Source organism: Aaosphaeria arxii (genome assembly GCF_010015735.1).
Source record: "Aaosphaeria arxii CBS 175.79 unplaced genomic scaffold BU24scaffold_6, whole genome shotgun sequence".
NCBI classification, from domain to species: Eukaryota; Fungi; Ascomycota; class Dothideomycetes; order Pleosporales; genus Aaosphaeria; species Aaosphaeria arxii.
The window spans coordinates 219,910-233,659 of NW_022983479.1; the positions used below are offsets into that span (position 1 = coordinate 219,910).

At 49.8% G+C, this 13,750-nt stretch overlaps 8 protein-coding genes across 8 annotated transcripts; 4 read left to right on the top strand and 4 right to left on the bottom strand.

Annotated features, from left to right (window-relative positions):
• Window positions 1-502: 502 nt before the first annotated feature.
• On the bottom strand, window positions 503-2,714 carry BU24DRAFT_350128 (uncharacterized protein; the record flags this gene model as incomplete). Its single annotated transcript, XM_033523629.1, has 2 exons — window positions 503-2,465; window positions 2,542-2,714. The coding sequence occupies 2 exons, from the start codon at window positions 2,712-2,714 to the stop codon at window positions 503-505; spliced, it is 2,136 nt and encodes a 711-aa protein (XP_033381500.1).
• A 943-nt stretch (window positions 2,715-3,657) lies between these two features.
• Window positions 3,658-5,457, top strand: BU24DRAFT_231447 (acyl-CoA dehydrogenase family member 11). Its single transcript, XM_033522175.1, has 5 exons — window positions 3,658-3,854; window positions 3,910-4,010; window positions 4,157-4,351; window positions 4,405-4,725; window positions 4,786-5,457. The coding sequence occupies exons 1-5, from the start codon at window positions 3,756-3,758 to the stop codon at window positions 5,177-5,179; spliced, it is 1,110 nt and encodes a 369-aa protein (XP_033381501.1). The 5' UTR covers window positions 3,658-3,755; the 3' UTR covers window positions 5,180-5,457.
• Window positions 5,165-5,979, bottom strand: BU24DRAFT_372318 (small nuclear ribonucleo protein-like protein G). Its single transcript, XM_033524500.1, has 3 exons — window positions 5,890-5,979; window positions 5,586-5,765; window positions 5,165-5,534 (listed from the first exon to the last, which is right to left on the bottom strand). The coding sequence occupies exons 1-3, from the start codon at window positions 5,917-5,919 to the stop codon at window positions 5,490-5,492; spliced, it is 255 nt and encodes an 84-aa protein (XP_033381502.1). The 5' UTR covers window positions 5,920-5,979; the 3' UTR covers window positions 5,165-5,489.
• A 126-nt stretch (window positions 5,980-6,105) lies between these two features.
• Window positions 6,106-7,452, top strand: BU24DRAFT_393716 (uncharacterized protein; the record flags this gene model as incomplete). The annotated part of the gene is made up of 2 exons (XM_033525205.1): window positions 6,106-6,217; window positions 6,305-7,452. 2 exons carry the CDS (start codon window positions 6,106-6,108, stop codon window positions 7,450-7,452), a joined length of 1,260 nt encoding a protein of 419 aa, XP_033381503.1.
• BU24DRAFT_393718 (UPF0287-domain-containing protein) lies at window positions 7,323-7,994 on the bottom strand. The gene is made up of 2 exons (XM_033525206.1): window positions 7,922-7,994; window positions 7,323-7,862 (listed from the first exon to the last, which is right to left on the bottom strand). Exons 1-2 carry the CDS (start codon window positions 7,953-7,955, stop codon window positions 7,657-7,659), a joined length of 240 nt encoding a protein of 79 aa, XP_033381504.1. The 5' UTR covers window positions 7,956-7,994; the 3' UTR covers window positions 7,323-7,656.
• Window positions 7,995-8,181: 187 nt separating this feature from the next.
• BU24DRAFT_410939 (Prefoldin beta-like protein) lies at window positions 8,182-8,766 on the top strand (the record flags this gene model as incomplete). Its single annotated transcript, XM_033526015.1, has 4 exons — window positions 8,182-8,215; window positions 8,279-8,369; window positions 8,463-8,655; window positions 8,728-8,766. 4 exons carry the CDS (start codon window positions 8,182-8,184, stop codon window positions 8,764-8,766), a joined length of 357 nt encoding a protein of 118 aa, XP_033381505.1.
• A 1,386-nt stretch (window positions 8,767-10,152) lies between these two features.
• On the top strand, window positions 10,153-11,587 carry BU24DRAFT_372330 (uncharacterized protein). The gene is made up of 4 exons (XM_033524501.1): window positions 10,153-10,377; window positions 10,432-10,752; window positions 11,090-11,200; window positions 11,255-11,587. Exons 2-4 carry the CDS (start codon window positions 10,590-10,592, stop codon window positions 11,455-11,457), a joined length of 477 nt encoding a protein of 158 aa, XP_033381506.1. The 5' UTR covers window positions 10,153-10,377; window positions 10,432-10,589; the 3' UTR covers window positions 11,458-11,587.
• A 622-nt stretch (window positions 11,588-12,209) lies between these two features.
• Window positions 12,210-13,736, bottom strand: BU24DRAFT_231565 (zf-DHHC-domain-containing protein). The gene is made up of 2 exons (XM_033522176.1): window positions 13,338-13,736; window positions 12,210-13,282 (listed from the first exon to the last, which is right to left on the bottom strand). Exons 1-2 carry the CDS (start codon window positions 13,667-13,669, stop codon window positions 12,295-12,297), a joined length of 1,320 nt encoding a protein of 439 aa, XP_033381507.1. The 5' UTR covers window positions 13,670-13,736; the 3' UTR covers window positions 12,210-12,294.
• Between the last annotated feature and the right edge of the window lie 14 nt (window positions 13,737-13,750).

Sequence of the window (13,750 nt, forward strand, 5' to 3'; positions counted from 1 at the left end):
AAGGGCGTCCAAAGTCTGGGGTCGGAAGATTCGTCGCCGGCTGTATTCATCCGTTGTCCGGCGCACGGCTTTCCTAAGGGTACATACAACACATGGAACATAGCAGAACGAACTACATAAATCAATGAGTTATGAAGGCGATCTAGTAGCGTTGATCGAGCACAATGCTTAGGAACACTGGCATTATAGGGGCTTGAAAACATCAGAAGCACTAGAATCCCACAGTGCTTCTCCAGGCATGTTTCACAGCAATGTTGTAGAAGTGAATGGTCCTGGTGTTCGCTCGCTGTTTCCCATTGAATCATTTCACATTGAAGCAATAATCTCATTCTGTCACTGAATTGCAACGCCCTAATTGATGTCTAGTTTTGGACAGATATCTTGTTAGACAAATGTTGTTCATATTAGATCAGTGGTAATTAAATGACAAAAACACAGATGCGGTCAGTCTGCGTCTCAAAAGGAACGCTCATGGATATCATCGCGCAACACAGTATGTAACTCAAAAAGCATCCTCATTTGGACAGGCCGTCACGTCGTGACCCTCGCTTTCGCAGAGGGCACACCACTTGTCTGGATCCGCTACAGCTGAACCCTTTGGTGGAACAAGAGAAGTGTCCAAAGGCATAGGCAGAGGTGCAGATGGTGCGTTGCCTGGAGCCTTTGTTGGAGTAAGAGCAGCAGGTCGCTCAGCAGCAACAGACAATTCCCGCGGAGCTTCAAGAGCGACTTCTTTCTGATGGTTCTTGGGTTGCTCTTGTGGCTTGGAAACTCCATCACCACCCATGGCAGAGCAGTTAAGGATGTCATGGCCGCCAGTCTCACAGATCTCGCACCACAGAACACTTCCATCTGCTGATGAACGTCCGTCTGACTCAAGCATGGGTTCCAGTGCGGCAGGTGCCTCACGGCGTTTGTTCTCCGGCGATTCTCTCCAGCTCAGGACCGTACCTTTAGAATCACGACCAGATGACCTCTTATCCTGCAAAACCGTACGTTCGGTTGTGTTGCTGATGACACTCTCCCGTTGCTCTGGTGCTCCAATCTGCTTCTTCAATTTCTCGATTTCTCGTTCAAGCTCCTCTTCTCTATAAGCTTTGCGCTCCACAAGCCCTCTCAGCTCTTCTTTCTCGCGTTCTAGGCGATCGGCATCCGCTTGGGCGGCCTTGAGTTCGTCGGCATCCGCAGCTGATGCGTGGGGCGGCTTTGGCGACCGGCTATGTTCATCTGGCCCAGAGCTGAGGGAATGGATGATGGCCTTAAGACCTCTGATTTCGTCGTCTCTCTGTTCGATGTCTCGTGATCCAGGACTCAGTGGGCTGGTCACCATTGCACCGGCACCCTTTAGAGCTGCTGCAGCCTTCTCGCGCTCTCGCCGAAGCTCTGATCGTCCTCGTTCCACCTCACCACGGAGAAACTCTACCTCACCACGAGCCTCCGCTTCGCCTCTCCTGGCATCCTCAAGGCCTTCTTCAAGCTCCTGCACAAGTTCTTCGAGCTGCTTCAACTGGTTCGCTACGCTTTCGACATCCTCCCCACGCTCATGGAGTTCTCGGATCTCATTCTGAAGCTCCTCCACCTTGCGCTCGTATACACGTTCAGTCTCAGTGCTGGCTAGTTCAAGTGTATCGATAGTGCTTCGGAAATCGGCTCGATGATTGTCGAATTCAGCCGTGAGCAAGGCGATCTTATCGTTCTTCTCACGGAGAACAGCGCGTAGTTGGGCGACGTCGTTGAATTCACCGCTATCATGCGAACGGCCAAGATCCAATCCATCTTCCGGCATGAGGTTCTGAATTTCAGCCAAGCTCGCTTCCATCTCTGCCAGAGATGCTGCCTGTGCACCCAGCTGCTTGTCCCTCTCTTCCAGAAGTGTCTTCAGCCGCTGAATCTCCTCTTCATTCTGCGCAGACATTGGGCGGCGGGATTTGGGTCCCGCAACCGATCCGTTGCTTCCACGTGCAATGGGGGTTGACTCCCCGTCCTCATCAATGGTATCATGCTGACCCAGTCGCGAGTTGTTCCTAGAGTATGGGCGCGATGGACCGGGCGTGCGTGGTTTCTGAAAGGCCGGAGCTCGTGGGCCTGGGCTGTTGAATCTCGGCGGACCTATAGCGCTCTTAGAGAATCCACCAGGTGTCGTTGGTGCTTGTCTACCCGGGGTAGGCGCCAAATGTGGTTGCTTTCGGAAAGGAGACTCTGGACGAGGAAGTGAAGGCCTGCCTTTCGGTTTGAACACAGGGCTAGGTGCCCGGGCTCCAGGACCTACTGATTGGGAGAATTTTGGTACGGATGGGGTCGGAGGACTGTAACTGGGCTTTTCGGTGGTTGATATACTGAAGTTTGCATAGGAAGGCGTAGTGGGTGTCGGCGGAAACGAGTCCGTGAGAGAAGCTCGCCGTGTGGCTCGATGTACAGGCAGAAAGATACCTGCGCCGGGAATTGAGGTTACAAAGTATCTCTTACTATTGTTGTGACCAGTTAGCTGCGCTCCCGTAAATTGGATGACAAGATTCCGTATCTGATGTGTCATCTACTTACCCGTCCACATCACCGTCATTCTTTCCGCGGGAAGCGAACTCTCCGCTCAATTCTACACCTGCGAAAACACCTTTCTTCCCAGCAACAGCACCAACGAACTTGACTGTGCCATGCATGCCTCCCGGAACGTCTACCGTGTCGCCAACTTCGATATCCTGTCCGTCAGCCCCCATCCTGTTCGTTGGTGTGGTCGGACCTCCTGTAAGTGCTTGGAGACTTGCTTTGCGATGGGCGAGAGAGGATGTGCTGGCACCGAGCGCAAGATTTGGAGAGGAGATAGTATTATGAAGCGAAGGCCGGGCGAGCCTTTTGCTCGGCGTAAGGGCCATTTTGTATATCGGGCGACGGCTGTGTTATTGTAACGCGAGCAGGCCCTACCCTGTTGCACGAGAGAAAGGTGGTGGTTGTTGTTGACACCCAAGCGGAACATGCAAACAGGCAGGGGTAAATGGTTTAGCGACTGTTTGGGCCAAGCCGTAGATCCGCCCCTCTTCTCCTATCCCCACTGGATGGTGGACCATCAGGTAAACCCACTGTGTGCACTGTCACTATCAATGACGCTCAAGAGTTCCTGTTGTGTTGTCTGTTCAGGCTCACTTCGCCTTGATGGTGTTACGCGTTAGTTCATGCTTACAGCATGATGAGGGTCTCTTTCACTGATTGGAGTAACCATGAATGAAATCAAGTACCTGCAATCTCCTCCGCATAGAACGCGATCTCACGTGACATTACTATAAATGACCAGGGGCCTCTCCATGCCGCATCTTTAAAGCTCACGACAAATGTCTTAAGGGAGTCTCTTATTGTTTGAGATTCCAAGCTGTGTGTCTTTTGTAGGGGGTTGTGTGTAATAATTACGCGTAGTAAAGAGGTCCATATAGGTCCAAAGGTGCTGGAACAGCTGTGCAAGCAACTTGCTGTTCAAAAGGTACTCTCCAAATCACTTGCAATGGCGAGCTGAAGGTGATGTCGACGGAGACAGTATCAGATCAAATGGAATGCTTCTGCCCCATGTAGGTACGAGGTATTGTTCTGTGTTCTGTGTTCTGTGTTGAACGCGACTCGGTGCTTTGAGCGACCGCTACAGGCAATTGCCATTTACCGAGGCTCATCAGCGGACAAGCTGGCCCGCCTCCACCATGGCCGCCATACAAAAGCGTATTGCGTAGCCATGTTTGCGAACTCCAAATAACAATAACTCAAAAGAAAACAACATGGCTGGCGCTGTTCGTCAACCCATAGATGTTGCCGCGCTTGAGCGCTACATCTCTGCAAATGTCCCGGACATTGAAGCTCCAATTGACGTCAAGCAGGTACTGTGTAAGCCTCCCGTACTGCCAGTGAACATGTCTAACATTGACGACATAGTTTGGTTATGGACAATCAAATCCCACATATCAACTTACGGACAACAAAGGTCGTAAATTTGTTATGAGGAAGAAGCCTCCGGGTCAATTGCTTTCCAAAACGTGAGTGATGGGCGTGATGGGACTCCCCGTTGTACTTCCATACGGCGAGTCGCTGTTGGCGTCCAGTACCTCGGGGATGTGGCATAGAGCACCTCTTAAACCCACCCTTATGCCGAAATGATCGCTGATTGTATGCTACAACACAGAGCCCACAAAGTAGACCGTGAGTATAGAATTATTCATGCGTTGGAACAAACAGATGTGCCAGTTCCCAAGGCTTTGTGCCTTTGCCAGGATGAGGAGGTGATTGGCACTGATTTCTACATCATGGAGTTCCTGGATGGACGAATATTTGAAGACCCAGCCATTCCGGGAGTCACACCAGAGGAAAGAACCGAGATGTGAGTTCATTCCGACTTCTCTGTCTTTATACGAAATCTCACATAATTCAAAGCTGGCGCTCTGCCATCACCACGCTTGCCAAATTCCACAGAGTGTCGCCCAAGGATGTTGGCCTGGAGAACTACGGCAAACCGAGCGGTTTCTATAACCGTCAGATTGCAACATTCAACACGATTTCAAAGGCACAGGCCGAAGCTGTTGACAAGGAGACAAAGGTGCCCGTCGGTAAAATCCCCCATCAGGATGACATGGTCAAGTTCTTCAGCGATCCTCAGACGCAACCGAAGGATCGGAGCAGCTTTGTCCATGGCGATTACAAGATCGACAATGTAGTTTTCCACAAGACAGAACCTCGAGTGATTGGAATACTAGAGTAAGTGAAGCGTAATGGTCTCAGCATTGCTGTTTCAACCTGGTATTGACATGTGTTTAGCTGGGAGATGTCAACAATTGGTCATCCTCTCTCTGACGTGAACAACCTGCTGGCTCCTTTTGTTACCGCCAATTTCCCAAAGGCATTGGCAATTGGCAGAGGAAACAAAGCTTTCCAAGAAGGTGCAACACCGGGCCTTCCAACCCGAGACCAACTGATTTCGTGGTATGCTGATGCCGCGGGCTGGGATCCTCGCCCCGACATGGTCTGGGGAGATGCATTCGGAACCTACAGAGCAGCTATAATCATGCAAGGAATTGCTGCTAGATATGCTCTGAGGCAGGCAAGTAGTGCACAGGCGGGCGAATACGGAGCACAGATGAGGCCATTTGCAGAGATAGCATGGGATTTAGTACAGGAGACACAGAAGAAGCATGGAAAGGCAAAATTATGATGTTGGCAAGATGGATTCAATGGGCCATCCGCTCTATCATGTATTGATCGCTCTGTAGAGTTTTTGCTATCAAATCAAATATCCATGTGGTATCGTTCATCTCGACCTGTTGTAGGCAACGTCAACGACCTTGCTCTGGATACGCGTTGTCGTCCGTGCCATGCGAATAGCCATTAAAGCAAAAGGCTTGGGAAAAAATCCCCAGAAGTCGGTTTCCCTCAACGCCGCTTGCCAATCTCGTGAAATGTTGCTTTTGAAGCACACATAACTCCTCCTAGAAGTCGTGGGCCTTGTCCTGCGTCGCGCCTGCTCATCTGCCGCCCTTGTATTCGTCGGTGTTGATGCGATCGAGAGCCTGGTAAATGCATTAGCTACAATCTGGGCTCCTGGCAACACAAATACATACCTCAAGCATTACGACAGAGTTTCCACGAATGACCACCATGCCGATTCGAACCTTCTCTCCACCGGCCTTCTCTTCGAGTGCATCATCCAAAACGATATTTAGGTAGACATCGTAACCGCGTAATATTCCCATCACCTTCCTGCTGCCGTTCAGCTGGACCAAGATTCGTTTCTCAAGGTACTGTAGTAACAATCAGTATAATGTCTCTCAATCTTGTTTCGCGTAGCGTCGCAACAAAGCCATTCTATATCTGATCCGGGCAACCATAGATTCCGTGGTATGAAGAAATAGAAATTTGACCTACTTTCTTGAGTTCTGGCTGCGCTTGAGGCATCTTGAATGGTTCTCTCTCGAGCGTATGAGAAAGGTTCCTAAGCTGTAAGTGAGGTTGCGGAGGTTCGGCGGTGGGATAGCTTTTCGATGATCTTGGCGCAAATGGACCGTGCACATTCATAGTGCCCAGTTGCCTACGACAGTTCCTCAAAACTTTCCAAGATCGCAATTCAACTGCACGTCCAATATGAAAAGAGCCGGTTCTGGAAGAGTCGCGCGCAAAATTGGCGCATACGATGGAGATTCCGCGGAGAGTACGGACACATCGAGCGGCACAAAACAGGAGCAAGGACAAACAGGTGAGGACTTGCGATTATCCCAACTGCAGTTTTCTGTTTCTGACACTCCTAGGGAAGGTCTTTGCTAATGCGTTTTTGCAGATACAGTCGTAAAACGGCCTACTTTTGCGAAGGCAAAGAAGCGCTCGTCGCAGCGCATATCATTTGGTTCAAGCGCGGAGGATGGAGACGAATCCAGTGACACCGCTGTGATCACACCCAAGAAGTCCACTTTGAGTCGCATAGCAATTGAGAAGAATGCCGAACGAAGAGCCAGGTCACCGCTTGTGCCTAGTGCGCCTCTGAAGGAAGATCGGCCTAGCTACGACAAAAGCCACCTCGATGAACTGCGGAACTCGACCCCTTCGACCCCGAAAGATCTGAAACCTACGTCGGACGAAGAGGATGAGGTACGAGAATTGGATATTGCTTCGAAATTCGGTTCCCCAGCTCCCCTACAAGCACACAGCTCCGCGATACCGACAGATGCGGAGATCAAAGAAAAGAAAGCGAGGCGCGCGAGGTTGGCATCGGAGTATGCGGCAAAAGATGATAACGAGGAAGGAACTTGGGATTCAGATGACAACGATGAATTTCGCGGCGGGAGGAACGAGATATCACTACGACCGAAAGAAGAACAAGCCGACACTCGCCTTGTCCACGAAGACGAAGACATGGCTGAAGGATTTGATGATTACGTTGAGGATGGTGGGATATCACTGGGAAGGAAAGCAGAACGCGCCGCACGACAGCGGCGACGTGCTGAAATGGCCGAACTCATAGACAATGCTGAAGGTGGATCAGATGATGACGGGACGGACGATTCCGAAGCGGAAAGGCATGCTGCGTATGAGGAGGCTCAAACTCGAGCAGGCGCCTATGGGAAAACCATTCAGAAGTCGGACGATGGTGCGAGAACTCCACCAAAGATCACTCCTTTGCCAGATCTCGAGGGCGTTTTGGAACGCCTGCAGCTTGAGGTGACCAATAAGGAGCAAAGAAGAGCTGCAATGATGCAGAGGCTACAAGAGCTACGAGACGAAAAAACCAGTATATCGGAGCGGCAAAAGTATCTCCAGGAGCAATTGCAGAAGACTGGAGAGCAATACGAAAAGCTACGATTAGAGGCCGGAATGCCTGCACTGCCTGCAAGCGGTGGAGATGGAACCAAGCTCTTAGTTAATAGAGGATTGGAAAGCCTTGGAACAACACCACTGGAAAACACACCTATACCCACTCGCCCTGAAGATGACTAGGGCAGAAGTATTTCCAAACGGCGGTAGACGAATTGCTATCATATTAAACAGATACCCATCATAGGATGATGTAGATTTGTAGGCTTCTGCACTGGCTATTATACAATCAATGTTCATTCTCATTTCCCATAGCGCCAATGATGCTCCTTCATAGCACAGATCTTATTGTTACAGTGGTATAATATAAGTGTATAGGTTCGTGCATTACTCTGCGTCGATCTCGGCCCATACTTTCTCGATGTGTTTCCTCTTCTCTTTGGCCGCCTCTCGGTTTTCCCTCGTTCGCTCGAGTCTCTGCGCGCGCAGGCACATGTTGACCTTATGCTTTGCATCGTTGCAAGCGCCGAAGCATCGTGATATGAATCCTCGTTGGTGGCATTCTTCGAGTGCGGCAATCACCTCCGCGCAATCTGGACCGGAAGTGTAAGCAATGCAGTAGTGGAATGGTCGGGTTTGGGGTTTGCCCTACGCTTGGCTTGGTCGTTGTGTAGATGTGGATGCATGTTGATTGCGCCAACGAAGATTCTCCTCTTGGTCGCAAGGTGGAAGTAAGAATTGTGTGGCGTGAAGGATCAATGGGAGTTATACGAATGAGCAATCATGAGATTCTGTGACCATTGAAGTTGGTCCGTGCGGGATTTTTTACACGGTAACTTCTTGACGCCCCACCATCTAGAAGCAATAACTGTTGCCCATCCCAGCCTCTAAGACCCCACAAAGTGTGCAGAGATGGCGTCGCAACAGTCACTCAAGAAGCAGCAAGGTATGTGGAACTGTCCTGGGGAATATATTATTTGTCATGTGGCATCATACTGATGCGGGATAGAACTGCAAACCACGTATCAGAACTATAAGAATACATTACAAACAATAGCCCAGAAAATCGGGGATATTGAACAGGAGACAGAAGAACACAAGTATGTATCGGTCTCAGGATCATCTTCCAAAATTTGAATCCCATCCCAAGCTCCCTTGGAATCATCTAAGTCCTGGTCTAACGCGCTCATCAGGCTTGTGCTGGAGACCCTAGAACCCCTTCCAGGAGACCGGAAATGCTTCCGCATGATCAATGGTGTCTTGACTGAGAGGACAGTCAAGGATATTGTCCCCACGCTGAAGACAAACTCCGATGGTCTGAAAAAGACCCTCGAGGAGCTGGTCAAGCAGTACAAGACTAAGCAAGACGAAATGGAGAAGTGGAAGGTATGTCATGCTCTGCAGGGCATTACTAGCCCATTCATATGAAGAATCGTCGATGTTAACATTCAACCACAGAAAAAGCATAATGTACAGGTTGTTCAACAACCCCAATAGAAACAGCCTGGGATTCTTAGTACATATCCTGCTGCAAAGAGATGAGAGGATGTGTTCCACGTATCTTAGCTTGATGGTATAGTCATGATGACGGGAAAGACACTATTGCGGCGTCAAGAGAAGAAAAGAATAGCGTTGTTCGCATCTGCAACGAAGTGTTGAGAGACGACCGAAGCTACTAGGATCATCCTACAACAAAATCATGACGACCTTCGGACGATTTTGATGATGGATGAAATCATGCTAGGATGAGGAAGATACGACCTCACTTAGTCTTCCATGAGGATGAATCATGTAGGCCTTTTGGCTGTGATTCACCCTCAACGTGTCCAGGCAATTACACAAGGGTCAATGAATTACATCAAGCATCAAAATGACGATGGGTCTAGAACTGCGAGTGTACAAAACCAATCCAAGCAATACTACGTCAGTTTTCCAATATCATCGGCCTCATAAATGCCATGAATGTCTGTGCAGTACCTGAAGCAGTCGTCTATATGGCGGATCCTAGAAAGTGACGTATTAGAAAAGCTGAAATGTGGTGGTAACCTCTCATCGACTCGTCCATATCAGTGGGATATAGTCTGCAGTAGGACGTCGATCTTCCTATGATATGAGCGCCAACACATCTTGCAGGAGTTAGCCACATCCAGCCATGTCTCGACCCGAGTGACAGGAACGTGGCTGAGATGCTCTCTGACTTGTATGTAAATTGCTATGAGGTGTTCGTGAACGTGGGATGATCTTGTGCCAACCGGAGGTTTATCTGATGGGGACCATGGGGGTGGTGTGCTGGCCAATGCACGTCCGAGCCGAGTGACGAGATGCTGATACGAGAAGACAGAAAAGCGAATGGCAAGCTGCGCTCATCGTCTGAGGTTTTAATTGAGGGGTTCTATCTGCACCCGCACTCATAGGGCTGAGTTTGCGTGCATTGGCCCGGGCGATCGTGTGGGTTCAATCACGATGAGGTATTTCGGACTAGATGTGAGGTATGGCCATACATGGCTGTAAAGGTCCTTGCATGTTATGCGTTAAGAACAGGGCTAGAGCATGGGAAATCCATGAAGAATCGATATTGATTCATAATTCAGTTGCTCCCTTTGAAACCATGGATTCTGATCGATGGGTCATTAATTATACGATTCTATTGCGAGAGTTCTCGGGTGGATCCTTCGAGGTATCAACTGACGTAACTCTGGCGCGGGTGGTAGAAGTAAGGTTTTTAGGGATACGACCCATACAAGCATAAGGCTGGACGGTTGTCGGGGGAACACGTGACTCTCCCTCCGGATTCAGCTTTTGTTTTGATCCATTCTGGTTTAGCGCGTTCAGACGGCCCCTCCCATCAACTGGATAGCCTAAGCCTAACATTCAATGCCCGCCCGTCTCGCGACGACCGTGTGAACTGCTCTCAGTCCCTAGTCCGGTTGCTGCTGCTGCCCGCGCGCGACCGCTCCTACCTATATCTACATCAGCTAAACTACTACACCACATCAACCTTACCCTACCCGACTTACATACAAGTGAACACCAATACACATCCCACCAGTTCAACCCAACCTGCCCTGATCTACGCGCGTCCCTGTATTACAATCCCTTGCGCGCCCGGTACGTCGACCTGCGTCCAGCCTCTGCATGCCGCTAACCCTCATACTCCGTCAGACATCGCTGTAGTACAGTGGTTGCATACTCGGTCGCCAAGACAGAGCAACACACCTCCCGCAGCTCCAGTGACGTGGACGCCAGCGAATCTCGGGGAAAGCGCCAGCGCACACAGTCTCTCCAAGTTCCTATCCGAGCCTGCAGGCTACCGAATAAACATGTCGACCACCCCCCCGAAGAAGGAGGGCGTGGAACCAGGAGCTCAGTCGCCTGACAGTTCGGAGCCGCATATGGACAGAGAAGCTCAGGAAGCACAAGCGCAAGGACTCGGGTACGAGTTTGAAGTCAAGGAACAGGACCGATGGCTTCCAATTGCCAATGGTAGGTCAATCTATATTCAATTCCTCCTCTTCATTTTGATTTGCGCGTCGCTTTGCTCCCATCTGCACGTCGACGGATTGCTACCAGCGAGCGCCGATTGGAAACCCACATACTCGCAATCGCGCGTTTGAATCGTCTGCGCGTCGAATCACGCTTGTTATATCATCCGCGAATCTGAAAGCGCTTTGGTGTGTCTGGCGAACCGTTGCCCTGCAGACGGGAGTCATGTCGACTTCTTCAGCGTCTCCGCAGCATTCAGCTTCGTCGGCACAGTCAAATTCAAGAAGTTCAGTAAACCATCTCGCATCAGACGCTAACATTCGCAACTTTGCTCCAGTCGCCCGAATCATGAAGATGGCTTTGCCCGAGAACGCGAAAATCGCGAAAGAGGCCAAAGAGTGCATGCAAGAGTGCGTCAGCGAGTTCATCTCGTTCATCACCAGCGAAGGTTAGTCTTCTAGGTTTCCTTTTCTGTGGGGATGTTTGTTGACATTGTCTGTAGCCTCCGAGAAGTGCCAGCAGGAAAAGCGCAAAACGGTCAACGGCGAGGATATCCTCTTCGCCATGACCTCCCTAGGTTTCGAGAACTATGCCGAAGCCTTGAAAATATATCTCTCGAGATATCGCGAGGTAAGCTGCAGGACTTTCATTTCCCCCCTGTTCTCTCCTTTGTTGCCTTCAAACTTGGCGAAGTCATTTATCTGAACTATTGGTATTGATTGGTGGCACGAGACCCTCCTCGCAAATCAGAACAAACCTGGCGGTGGGATCAATCCAGGCGGGCCCAGCGGGGCAAACCCAGGTGCAAATGCTGCCTCCGGGGGTACCTTTGCCCAGGGCGAGAATCCCCAGCACGGCAACGTATTGAGTGGCGACACCGAAATGGCAGAGAACGACAACACAGCTTTCGGGTACACCGTTCATCCAAACGGTTCCGCCGACTTCTAAATGCCGTGCCGAGATGGGAAGAGCGAGCTTCCAGCAGAGAACCAAATCAGGTCTACCTATCGACGTGGTTACGGTATCTTGATCACCGCAAACGGAGGAAACTGCGTCCTGTTTCGCCGACGCTCAGGGAAGGGCTTGGATCAGATTGACAGATCGGGATAGGCTTTCTGACTTTATTTCTTAACTCGGAGGATATGTGTGGAGGACTGCAGTAACATATTCGGGCTCCATTTAAGAACCTCCTTTCTTAGCTGGGGGAGATAATGGAACACCGCCTGCTGTTGTGACTATCATTAGGAATTTTTGGTTCAGGTCCAATGGTGATCACCACCAACCGAGATAGTTTTCCGGTATTAATGATGAGGATTGGATAATCTGTTGCCCACGCAATTATGTCTATCCTGATGCAACTTGATACTGGCATTCTATACAGCTACCTTCTTACTCGCATATATGAAAGACGTAGCAACGCAATCGAGAATCGCACTCTAAACCTCAGGCCAATCCTAGTATAAAAGGATCAAATCCAACTACGAGCTTCTCAACAACGATGCTGATGAAGATTGAATAATTCCTGCTTAATGCTATTCACAGTCATGCTGCCTGTCTCTTCCTAGCTAGGAGCTCACTCAAGGGCAAATCATCCTCCTCGTCATAGAACTCAACTTCCTCATCGAGACCAAAGTCTCTCAATCTCTCCCCTTCCCTATTACGCCAGCCCTCTTCGCCATCCTGACTATCCTTAGCTGTCCAGGCTCTTTCTTCACTATCTCTCGTATCCGTTTCCTCTCCACTATCCACCTCCTCGGAATTATCTAGACTTCGTTGCCGAGCCACGTAATCTTCCACTCTATTCACAAACGGTTCCCTTCGTCTGACGATATCATTCTCTTGTCGCTTACGGAAGGCCGCGAGTGTCTCCTCAGGTGTAAGACCCGCATCGCGATATGTGAAAGCAGTTTCCCCCTTCCCTATTGGGGCCTGCTTCCGATACATGCGGTCCGGGTCAGGCGGCGGCCAAGAAAGTGACTCGTCTTCGAACCCGTTCGTTTCGAATTTTAGTCCCCCTTCTATTGATGGGGTAGATGCGAAAGGCCAGAACCAAGCTAACACGTTACCAGTACCCATGCCCTGCTTGATGTTCTTCCAGATACCAATGTCGTAAGGAAACTCCTGTTTTCGGATCTGGACCTTGACGCCATCGGGTCCATCGAGCCAGCCGCCGAAGTATTTGGCTCGCCTTACTAATGTCGAATGTCTTTCGATTTCCCACCCTTCGATGGTGGTGGTGTTGACGGACAATCCCCAGATGTTTCGGATCAGTAGAATAGTGAGAGCGAATAGCGTTAATGAATTGGCGATCAATATCGCGAATAAATGGGCAAGCTGATAAATGGAAGGCCCGAGGTAGCTAGGTAGGTGACGTTCTGCCCAGAGATGGCTGGCGGGAGCCCATATCAAGTTGAAGAGATATGTCATAGAGACGACCGCGTAGAAGAGGAAGCGCATGAAATGAGGAAAGGTCGTATGGGAAACACAGTTTTGTGTCCAGGGACAATGATGATCCATTTTGGGAATACATCTGTAAATTTGAGTCAGATCAGTTTTTAGAGTTCAAAACAATGCCATAGAATTACCTCTGACATTCTCGGCAGTGGTGCGCACGAGGGGGTTTGATGGCTTTGCATTTTCGACACCACTTTCTTGATTGGATCGCTTTGTTCTCATGTGTACCATCAAGTGTTTTCGTTTCTTCCTGTTCTGATTCTATTTTTGGTATTCGTCCTGGGTCAACGAATACAGATTTTGTATAAGAAATCAATAGGCATACGAGTAAACTATTGAACCAGACGAGCTGATTTTTCGTCGGAGGAAAAGGCTCGAGATAGAGAAGCAGCCATTGCGAAGTATATGCTAAAAAGAATATCAGGGCATAGACTGAAGGTACCGCAAAGCGCCCTAGCTCCATTTGTGAGAGTCTGAAAACTGTTTGGAATCTACAGGCTTGCTGATGGGTTGATTTCAAGGAGGTGACACGGTCACGTGGTCG